Genomic DNA, 12,040 nt, shown 5'->3' on the forward strand with positions numbered 1-12,040 from the left:
CTTAAAAAAATAATAAAGAAAAAAATGGCGTGCCCCCCTCAGGCCATACCTGGCCAGACCAAATAAAAAAAAAATTTGGGGTACCCCCAACCCATACTCCCTAAAAAAGCATCAAATAGTTTGACAATTCCTTTATTAAAAAATCAAAAATAGTGTCCCTCGATGTAAATCCATATTCAATTACGCCACCCGCCAACCCGAAAAAAAAAATCAAAAACGCTCCTGGGAGGCCTCCCGCTGAATGCCTGCTCTGTGCTTTGACATTATATAGGTAAGGGACAGGGCCATCTGGCTACGTCTCCCGGTGGCACTACCCCTTCTGACATCATGGACTGGTGCATGCTGGAGTAACCAAAAATTTATCAGAAATTGTATTCGGACCAAAACGAATTGCACATGTCTAATTTAGACCAGTGATCAAAGCAAGGTCCATAAAGAAATCAACCAGATAGAACACCTTTGGGAGGAATTAGAGAGGAGGCTGCGAGCCAGGCCTTCGCATCCACATCAGTGCCTGACCCCACAAATTTGCTTCTGGAAGAATGGTCAAACATTCCCATAGACACATTTTTAAACCTTGTGGACAGCCTTCCTAGAAGAGTTGAAGCTGTTAAATTTGTAAAGGGTGAGCCAACTCAATATTGAACCCTACAAACTAAGACTGGGATACCATTAAAGTTCATGTGCATGTAAAGGCAGATGTCCCAATACTTTTGCTAATATAGCGTATATGTGAACTAAGCCCAAGCCATGGCTTTGAGTTACAATATCAGTAACGTTACAATATCAATGCCATTTTTTTATTTCTTGCTTATTATTTACATATTTTTAAGGAATTATGTTCCAGATATTGTAGAGTGTAAAGTTTGTGATTGCTAAATTACTATCTAAATGAAAAGTGCTCCCTGCAGTATGTTCTAATATATTCAGAGTAAAATAACTGTTCATAATCTGCAGACTTCACCAAATGTGAGTTACTACTGCTTAGCAAAATAGGTATTATAAATCTTAACAACAAAACTGTTACCTCAGTAATCTGGAAAATACAATTTTCCTGTTTAAATATTTAGACTAACGGAGCCTGCCCTTTAAAACTGTAATGGAGTAATTAGCAATACAAAATAGCAATGGCTCATAACAATGGTTTGGACCCCTGTTGTGACACTTTCTGTTCAGGTTCATCATGTTGATCACCAACTGATCATCTCGGTTACATAACATTGTTTAGTCCAGGGCAGTGGCAGTGGCATTTACTACGGTACATTCATGCTGCGAAATTGTAACATCTGCAAAAGGTCACACAATTATTGCTGTATCCCTAATACTGCAGATACAAAAGCTTCTCTAACTGTCATATTTAATTAGTGATTTCATATGTTGCTGTTATAGAAATAGATAATTTAGAGGAAAGAGATTAAAGGGTCAGTCAACCCATAAATGATACATGTCAATGTTAAGTTAATGCTTGAAAGTTCAGTAAAGCTGGGAACACACTATGAGAAAATCAGAAGAAAAATTCTGTACGAAGCATGATTGTTCGATTTTTGTATAGTGTGTACACATAGGTGTGTGCAGCCTATTGTATTAGGGTGTGCACCTCAAAGCTCCAACACATATGCCTTTGTGACATATTAATTGGTCTCTTCCCCACTCGTCATCCTATGGGGGGAGCAGGTGAGCACACAGGGGGATCTGGGCAGCAGAAAAAAAGGAACTGGGACAAGAGGGGTGGCATACATTGGTACCAATCCCCTGTATTTTCCTCCCATGGCAGCTGAATATCGGCGAGAGGAAGAGGAGGAGAAGCCTACTTTCAGATGCTGCAGAAGAAAATACAGCCACCTATCCTGTCCATGTTCTGGGGATCGGCAAGTAAGGTTTGCAGCTTGGTTTAGATGGGTTGACTCCGAGAATACATTGGAAGAAGAGAGAGAATAGACCGTTAGATTGCTTAGGACTACTCTCAATTTTTGTAACTTTGACAGAGGGGAGAAAGCGAGGACACTTTTTAATGTGAACAGAGGTGGGGCATCTCCATTCTACAGAGTGTGACACTGAATGAGGACATCCCTTGGGGTGGGAGTTTTTGTTCATGGGATTATCCAACTGGTTCTGGATTTAGGTTGGGGTTAAAAAAAAAAGAGCGCATATACTTTTGAGAATGACAGGGTTGGAGTCATGATTGGTTCAGTTATGGAACAATTGATATGTCCAATATTACTGTTTATAATGAATGTTTTCTTTTTCTTTTCATTGATCTGGATGTAACCCATGTCAGATATACTGCCTGTATAATTTTCTTGTATGCGCAATAAAAATCTTAAAAAAAAAAAAAAAGGACCGCGGCTTACCTGTCACCTGCCCACAATTGATGGGTTGCCAACTCCAGGATTAGGGTGTGCCCAGGCATAAAGCTATGCAGAGTTCACTCTGCTAGAGGAACTGAAATATATTAAATTCCAGGCACGGTCCACTAGGCTCCCCTAAGATCAAAATCTACCTTTATGGGGTACTGACCCTATAAATCTTCTCCCAATGGATTATTGTTGGAATTTTCATTGCAAAACCAATAGGAGAACAGCCAAACCTCCAAATTATCATCATTGACCTAACTCTGTCTCCACGTTTTCATGGACCTTCTTCTGATGAGGGAGTAATCCTTAAAGCATATCTAACCCCCCCCCCCCCCCCCAAAAAAAAGTAAATAATGCAGCATACAATTCCTTTGATGTGGTTGCATTCATTTTTGTCTGTCTATTCTTGGCCGCAGTCCGTTTTCCGCTATGTCTATGGAACGTGACATGCTTGTTACATAGTTAACGGAAATACCTGCCTTTGTTCATCTCTTCTTATGGTGAATTGATAGGACTAGTAGTTTACACAACAAAGATAAGGATATTTTTCTGTCTTTTTAGCTCACCGGAAGTGACAAGGACATGCATTTCTGGCAAAGTCAACAGATATATTCTGTAATTACTGAAAAAGAAAGCTAATGCAGCCATTACATCTAAAATCTGGCAATCTGCAATATAATACATTTTTGGTTTTGGGTTTCGATATTCTTTAAATGTTCTCTCAAATGCTTCTTTCCTGAGTGCTCATTCTCATATATACTGATTCTGCATAGTGATGCTTGGACTGCTAAAGATCAGGCTGTGTATGGCTAGCCTTAGAGCGTAAAAAGGCACCTGTAAAATGTGGGATTATGCTCAGAGTCTAGATTAATTGGCCCAGACAATAAGAGGCCCTGTGACTCACCTTGGAAAATCAATAATTCTTTGTGACTTTGAAAAACACATCTCTACTTTCCATCCTCCAATATTTAAAGCCAGTTGTGACTGTAGAATTTTTACAATTATGGATAAATAAATAATATCAAATAAATAATCTGCCTACTGTTGAAATCTTGTTTCTATACATAAAAGGTAGAAAATCCTAACCCTGATGAAATTCGAGCAGGACGAAGATCAGTATATGACACGTGGGTTAAGAATATGCCATCGCCTCATGATCCAAATCTCCCACAGTATGTACAGAAAGTATATATCTTGCTTATAGAAAAACAGTATATTATATTTCCGGGATTACAAGGCAGTCATATACAGTGGTGTGAAAAAGTGTTTGCCCCCTTCCTCATTTCCTGTTCCTTTGCATGTTTGTCACACTTAAGTGTTTCGGAACATCAAACCAATTTAAACAATAGTCAAGGACAACACAAGTAAACACAAAATGCAATTTGTAAATGAAGGTGTTTATTATTAAAGGTGAAAAAAATTCCAAACCATCATGGCCCTGTGTGAAAAAGTGATTGCCCCCCTTGTTAAAACATACTATAACTGTGGTTGTCCACACCTGAGTTCAATTTCTCTAGCCACACCCAGGCCTGATTATTGCCACACCTGTTCACAATCAAGGCATCACTTAAATAGGAGCTGCTTGACACAGTAAGGTCCACCAGAAGATCCTTAAAAGCTACACATCATGCCGAGACCCAAAGAAATTCAGGAACAATTGAGAAAGAAAGTGATTGAGATCTATCAGTCTGGAAAGGGTTATAAAGCCATTTCCAAAGCTTTGGGAATCCAGCGAACCACAGTGAGAGCCATTATCCACAAATGGCGAAGACATGGAACAGTGGTGAACCTTCCCAGGAGTGGCCGGCCGCCCAAAATTACCCCAAGAGCACAGCGACGACTCATCCAAGAGGTCACAAAAGACCCCACAACAACGTCCAAGGAACTGCAGGCCTCACTTGCCTCAGTTAAGGTCAGCGTTCATGCCTCCACCATCAGGAAAAGACTGGGCAAAAATGGCCTGCATGGCAGAGTTCCAAGGAGAAAACCACTGCTGAGCAAAAAGAACATCAAAGCTCGTCTCAATTTCTCCACAACACATCTTGATGATCCCCAAGACTTTTGGGACAACATTCTGTGGACCGATGAGACAAAAGTGGAACTCTTTGGAAGATGTGTGTCCAAGTATATCTGGCGTAGAAGGAACACTGCATTTCAGAAAAAGAACATTATACCAACAGTAAAATATGGTGGTGGTAGTGTGATGGTCTGGGGCTGTTTTGCTGCTTCAGGACCTGGAAGACTTGCCGTGATAAAAGGAACTATGAATTCTGCTGTCTACCAAGAGATCCTGAAGGAGAATGTCCGACCATCTGTTCGTGTACTCAAGCTGAAATGAACTTGGGTTCTGCAGCAGGACAATGATCCTAAACACACCAGCAAGTCCACCACCGAATGGCTGAAGAAAAACAAAATGAAGACTTTGGAGTGGCCTAGCCAAAGTCCTGACCTGAATCCTATTGAGATGTTGTGGTATGACCTTAAAAAGGCCGTTCATGCTCGAAAACCCTCTAATGTAACTGAATTAGGACAATTCTGCAAAGATGAGTGGGCCAAAATTCCTCCAGGACGCTGTAAAAGCCTCATTGCACGTTATCACAAACGCTTGGTTGCAGTTGTTGCTGCTAAGGGTGGCCCAACCAGTTATTAGGTTTAGGGGGCAGTCACTTTTTCACACAGGGCCATGATGGTTTGGATTTTTTTTCACCTTTAATAATAAACACCTTCATTTACAAATTGCATTTTGTGTTTACTTGTGTTGTCCATGACTATTGTTTAAATTGTGTAAAATGGACCCTCGCGCCACTATGTGCTAGACGTGAAATAAATCTACGTGCATAACAAAGTATAATGTAACAATCTGTGGAATAACAAAAGTGCAAGTGCTACTAAATGAAACAGAAAATGCAGCGGGACAAAATAGTAAACACAAACTATCACTTAAATAATTAAAAAAGAGTCCTGTGCAAATAATGCCACAAAAAATAAATAATGTATAAAAATGTGAAGAAAAACAAGAGTCAATGTAAATATTTCAAAAATAAACACACCAATAGTGTAAGTGTGTAGTAAAAAAGTACTGGAGAAAGAACAGGACCAAATGTTCCAAAAGATCAGGCTCCCAGAACTCTCACCTCAGAGATGGAATAATAAGGCAAAAGAAAGTAATTCCAGTGGACTTCTCCTTCACTTCTCTGTGCACAATCATCAAATGGTATAAACTTCTACCACTAGAGGGCCGATTCAATCTCTTATGAGTAATGCTGCAGCATAAGTATCCTCGTGGTATGAAACTTAAGCCGTTCAAAAAGTTATTTGGCTCCAAAGTAAGAGTATAGCCGCCGTTAAAGCCTTGCATCAGCTTCTATGGCTTTAGAACTTGAAAGAGTTTGTCAGTGTGTCCATTGTTATACAAGCATCCAGGGATCTCTGCTAGCAGAGATCCCTGGATGCTTGTATAACAATGGACACACTGACAAACTCTTTCAAGTTCTAAAGCCATAGAAGCTGATGCAAGGCTTTAACGGCGGCTATACTCTTACTTTGGAGCCAAATAACTTTTTGAACGGCTTAAGTTTCATACCACGAGGATACTTATGCTGCAGCATTACTCATAAGAGATTGAATCGGCCCTCTAGTGGTAGAAGTTTATACCATTTGATGATTGTGCACAGAGAAGTGAAGGAGAAGTCCACTGGAATTACTTTCTTTTGCCTTATTATTCCATCTCTGAGGTGAGAGTTCTGGGAGCCTGATCTTTTGGAACATTTGGTCCTGTTCTTTCTCCAGTACTTTTTTACTACACACTTACACTATTGGTGTGTTTATTTTTGAAATATTTACATTGACTCTTGTTTTTCTTCACATTTTTATACATTATTTATTTTTTGTGGCATTATTTGCGCAGGACTCTTTTTTAATTATTGTTTAAATTGGTTTGATGTTCCGAAACACTTAAGTGTGACAAACATGCAAAGGAACAGGAAATGAGGAAGGGGGCAAACACTTTTTCACACCACTGTACATGGCTAGTATACTGGATTCCATTTATTGCATCATACCCAAAGCATTTTTTCCCCATTTTGAATAGTGTGAAAAAAATTAGAACCCCTGTCATGTTTTTACAGCTACTGGAGTCTTACTGTCAGTCACTATTTTTTGCCAGACAGCAAGGAAGTAAAATTTGCAACACAGACAGCAATAAAAAAACTGACAGGGGTTCTAACCTTACCTTAAGCCTAGTACACACTGCTAGTTTTTTTTTCCTTCAACCCAGCGGGCTGAACGAAAAAAAAAACTGACAACTCAGGTCGGAGCCACTGTACTAACAATCCGATGTTAGTGCAGTGATCTCCCCTGCTGCTCTATTGTGTTCTGATAAGGGGGTGGCCCCTGCAAGGATTGGCTGTTCCACACCTCAGTATGATTTGGCATGCTGAAGTCATGTGGGGACTTTTCTGGGTTTTGACTGGATGTTAGTGATCATAGCAGAAGTTTAGTGTAAGCAATACACAGGAGAAAATGCATGTTGACAAGGGGAGTGTAGAGGCGGGCGGGGAGTCTACTGACATCACGACTCCACCCACTAAGCCCTGGAAAACAGACCCACCCACAAAATCTGCAGTTTTTCGGGTCTCATAGTGTGTACATGGCATAAGACTTGGCCTTGAATGTAGCAGACTCAAAGGGAATCAAATCTTTCAGTTACTTGTAGATTGGTAACATACCTTCAGAGTCAGAGAACATTGACTAATTATAATGCATAATATTTAAAATATATTTCATATATTGCAGTGTGAAGAGCTTGGGATCAGGAAGTGATTATTCACCTTTCCTGCAAATTACTGGAATTTCTGCAGCAGATGTTCTTTACACATATGACCAGGTACTGTGAAGAGAGATAAATAATGCAAAGTTTTTTTTCACACTTTCTGCAGGCTAAAATGGAAATGTCTTTCAGATAGAAATTTTTATATTATATGCAAATGTATGTTGATATTTATTGCCGGTTTTAAGAATTATTCAGACCCATTGCTTTCAAGATAAGCTTTCAGTATCTCAAGTGGCATACCCTAGGGGTGGCATTAGGTAAGGTTTTCTACATTATCTCTTAAGCCTCGTACACATGATCCGATTGTTGGTCAACTAAGCGTCTGATTTTTGTCAAAAGGGCGTGTGCCAGGATATTGTCTTGCATACTAATGGTACACAATTGTCGTGCCACAAACATGAACGTAGTGACGTACTACAAGGAATTTCAGCTCTTGAGCACCACCCTTTTGGCCCCTTCTGCTAATTTTGTGTTTGGTGAGCATTGATTCAGAGCATGTGTGTTTGTACTTTCGACTTTTGTGTGACGGATTTGTGTACTGACAGTGCGAAAATCTGACATCAAACCATTCGCCGAAAATTTACTAGCCTGTCATCCAACAATTGTTGGCTGAAAGTTGGACAACAGTTGTCAAAAGGAGCGTACTAACGGTAAGATTTTAGGACAACAGTCTGTCAACAGACAATCCCCTGCCAACAATCATACCATGTGTACGAGGCAGCTCTGTACAGCTATGGAAGACTTTTCCCAACTGTCAATAGTAGTGTGCTAATGAGAAGAGATAAAGCGCCATGATTTGAGCATTAATGATATACTGTTTTTGCCATTGGCAACATTTCAATAAAACAAAAATGTTTTGTTGTATTTTTTCCTTTTTATGGTATGATTGATCATTTTTAGTGTACATTTTACACTTTACTTTTTCCAGTGTCAATTCTTTTCTTTGTATGAAAAAAGCATAAAATAAAATAATGAGGAACTTGTTTTTGACACAGGAAGAGGAGAGATGGAAGGAGCTTCTGTAACCCTGAGGGGCTAAGTTCACCTTTGGAACATGCTACATTTTACATGTTCCGGCTCCTACCTTTGGGATGATCAGTATATTCAGGTTGGGAGGGGGGGGGGGGTACCCTTGTCAGAATGCAATGGGGTTGATTTATTAAAACTGCCAAGTGCAAACTTTACTGAATGTTATGAGCACGAGCACTACAGGGTGTGTTATATTATATATTATTATTATTATTATATTTTTCTTGATTTTAGTTTAATTATGGACTGATGGTTAACCAATGGCAAACACCTATCAGGATACATAGTTACACACCACAAACCAGGATTATTTTCAACCAGAGCCAATAAAATGTAAAAATTACATTCAAACAGATCCGTGTTAATGCTGTTTGAATTGAACCTAATGCCGTGTACACACGATTGGACTATCCGGCGGACCTCCGCTGCAAAGTCCGGTGGTTTGTCCGCCGGATTAAGTCTGCCGGATAGTCCGATCGTGTGTACGCGCCATAATACATAAGACAGTGTTCCTCTGTAACTGTTTCATCTGATCTAAAACTAAAACAGTTGAACAAATAATTTTTCTTTCCTAAGGACTTTCTGTTACATTCTGAAAATGTTATGCTTTCAATTCCAGAAATATACTATAGCTTCGTATCCCATGTATCATTCTGTTTATGAAACAGTGGATCTGGTGTCACGTCTTTTGGACCGAGGATTTAAGTATCATCAAGCTGTTGGAAGACTTTGGGGTGAATTAGCTCTACATCTGGCTGATGATGTCATCTTGAATTTTGACTGTCTGCAGTATGCGGAGACACTAAAGTCAATTGTCAGTGAATTACAAACCATCTATGGACGTACATTTCAGGAACATAACCTATCTTTGAGTAAGCATTAAGATGTCAGTGCCAAACTCCAGCCAAGACCTTTTTTATTTTTATGTTTATTACAGTACGGAAGGGTTAGAACATCTGTATATGTGAAGTTTTTACTGCTTTCTGTGAGTCGTCTATTTTTTTTTGACAGCAAAGTTCAGACGGAACAAATCCGTCGGACAATTTGATCATGTTTGGGCTTAATCTGACCTTTTCTGTTGAAAAAATCTGACGGACTTTAGAAATAGAACATGTTTCAAATCTTTCCGCCGGAACCAGTTCTTATAGAGAAAACCGCTTGTCTGTATGCAGGTCCGACGGACCAACAATGACACAAGGGCAGCTATTGGCTACTGGCTATTGAACTTCCTTTTTCTAGTCCCGTCGTACATCAGCGTTAAGCGATCAGACTTTGGCGTGATCGTGTGTAGGCAAGTCCATTTCAGCGGAACTCCGTCGGAACTCCATCAAAGTCCATCAGAGTTCATTCCGATGGAAAGTCCGGTCGTGTGTAAGCGGCATAAGGAGATCCCTTTGTGACTCCAGGACAAGAAATAAAAGGATTATACTTACAAGTAAAATCTTCTTCTTGGAGTACAGAACAAGGGCTCCCTTAATCATAGACCCTTGGTTATATAAACCACCTTCAGGTGATTGGACCCTGGCAAACGGAATTGTAGGACAGTCCCATATAACCTCTCCCATTCCCAGCAATCCTCAGTTTTGTAGCAAGCCTTAAAATAAAGTGCCAGGACAGTGGGGAGGGTATTATCTTGCCCTGTACTATCCTCCTAGAAAAGGATTTACCAGAAAAGTCAAAAATCTTTATTTCTTCATTGTACAGTACAGGACAAAGTCTCCTTTAAGTCTTGACTGTGGAACATTCCTGAGTAATAAAACTGTGAGTGGTGGGCAACATAGCAACAATGCAAACAGGCCCAAAAACAAATAAAATAAGGTCCTGAACTCAGCTTGAAGCACCTTATGGTTGAAGCTGCCATCAGCAGAGGCCTGAATATCTGCCTGTTTCACAAATTCACAAATTTGTGCACTGACCAGGTTGTAGCTTTGAAAATCTGAGACATATGACTGGCGCTGAAAAGCCCAAGTGGTACTGCCTGAATGGATCAAGTGAGCCCTAACAGGAAAGGGAAGAACCTTCCTCTTCAAAGTGTAAGCTTCCTTATTCACCTAGAAATAGTGGAATAAGATGCAAGGCACTCCTTGGTGAGAGCCTGTGGGCAGAAGAAAAAGCTTATCTGATTTTCAGGTAGAAGCAATGGCTGCTCCCACCACATCCAAAAAGTAAAGAGAAATCTCTTTAGGTTACTTTGGAGCCAGACAAAGAGAAGGCATGATGTCCTGGAAAAACAAGAGACCACCTTAGGAGGAAAGGAAGCGTTAGGTCTCAAAACCATTTTGTTCAAGTAAAAATTCTTTATAAAGTCACCAGAGACACGGCTTGTAAAAAAAAAAAAGTAAAACAATTAAGAAAAAAAACTTAAAATTAAAGCGTACCGTCCCGCCGAGCTCGCAGGCAAAAGCGAATGCATACGTAAGTCGCACCCGCATATCCCGTATAGGAAAACAGAGTTCAAACCACACATGTGAGGTATTGCCGTGATCTTTAGAGTGAGAGCAATAATTCTAGCTGTGGACCTCCTCTGTAACTCAAAAGTGGCCAGCTGTAGACATTTTTAAACGTCACCTATGGAGATTTTTAGGGGTAAAAGTTTGTTGCCATTCCATGAGCAGGTGCAATTTTGAAGCATGACATGTTGGGTATCAATTTACTTGACGTAACATTGTTTCACAATATAAAAAAAATGGGCTAACTTTACTGTTGTCTTATTATTTAATTTAAAAAAGTGATTTTAACTTGTAAACGCAGAATCTGAAAAATAGGCCCGGTCCTTAAGTGGCTAAAAAAGGTCTTCACCAGAGTGTGAGTGGCCAAAGGTCTCTGAAAGGCCAAGGGTAATCAAGTCAAGTGCTGATTTGGTCCAGACTGGAGAAAAGTCAGGATATGCCCAACAGATATTTGTCTAGGGTCATCCTTCCATGTATAATGATAGACATTCCATAAGGTTGACTTCCTAGCCTTTAGAAGCATAGGAATATTGGAATCAGAGAGACTCCGGCCCTTCAGGACCTGGGCCTTAACTGTCAAACCATCAAAGCCAGCCACTGTGAAGACACCTTGAGACAGCAGTTCAGGTCATTAGGGAAGTGCCCTCACAGAGTATCCTAGGAGGATGTCTGAATACCAAGTTCCACATCAATCCTGCAAAGCCAAGGAAGAATCTGTACTGGAAGGAAGGTGTTTATAAGAGAAAAGTGATCGCATGGGGTCACCAGTGTGTCCTCTGCAAAGGCCATAGGATTTCTGGTCTTTGTCAGGAACCTGTCTACCTTAGTGTTGAAACAGGATGCCATTAGATCCATGTCTGGCATGCCCCTATGGTGACAGATGTCCAGCAACACTTCAGGGTGAAGAAACCGTTCCCTTGCATTGGGAACAAGCTAGTGGCTGAGGAAGCACACCTGCAAATTGTCTACTTATGGACAAGGCAAGGATGTGCCTTTCAACCCAAGACAATATTAAGTCCATCTCTTAAGGGTCACGAGGCTTCTTAAAATGCCTTGATGGGTTGCTGTGAGCCACTATCCAGCCCAGTACCATCATACAAAAGCAAACCAATGGGATCTCCTTGGAGTGGATATTTTCAAATGTATAGAAAGGTCCCTTTATGCTCATCACTAATTAATAATTTATTTTAGCCTCAATGTAAAAGTTGTGCACTTTGCAAAGAAATTTCCCCCATAGGTTAATGAGTAAGGTGAGGCTCTACTGATTTCCATCATCCAAACATGTGCAAGTAAAAATGCTGTATTTGTATTTTTCTTTAGGACTCATGCACACTGGACATTTTTGGACGTTTTTACAGCAGCTGTTTTTGGCAGTA

General features: G+C 40.2%; 1 protein-coding gene across 2 annotated transcripts in view; it reads left to right on the forward strand.

Moving 5' to 3' along the window:
- LOC143943111 (putative N-acetylated-alpha-linked acidic dipeptidase) overlaps nt 1–12,040 on the forward strand; it is a 232,883-nt gene that overhangs the window by 175,560 nt on the left and 45,283 nt on the right. For both annotated transcript variants that reach the window (XM_077464673.1, XM_077464672.1), the window contains 3 exons: nt 3,426–3,526; nt 7,149–7,239; nt 8,834–9,086. In XM_077464673.1, the coding sequence (XP_077320799.1) occupies nt 3,426–3,526; nt 7,149–7,239; nt 8,834–9,086 (445 nt within the window). The remainder of the gene's footprint in view (nt 1–3,425; nt 3,527–7,148; nt 7,240–8,833; nt 9,087–12,040) is intronic.

The sequence above is a fragment of the Lithobates pipiens genome, unplaced genomic scaffold (genome assembly GCF_037356315.1).
Source record: "Lithobates pipiens isolate NorthernLeopardFrog02 unplaced genomic scaffold, aLitPip1_a1.2 Scaffold_30, whole genome shotgun sequence".
NCBI lineage: Eukaryota > Metazoa > Chordata > Amphibia > Anura > Ranidae > Lithobates > Lithobates pipiens.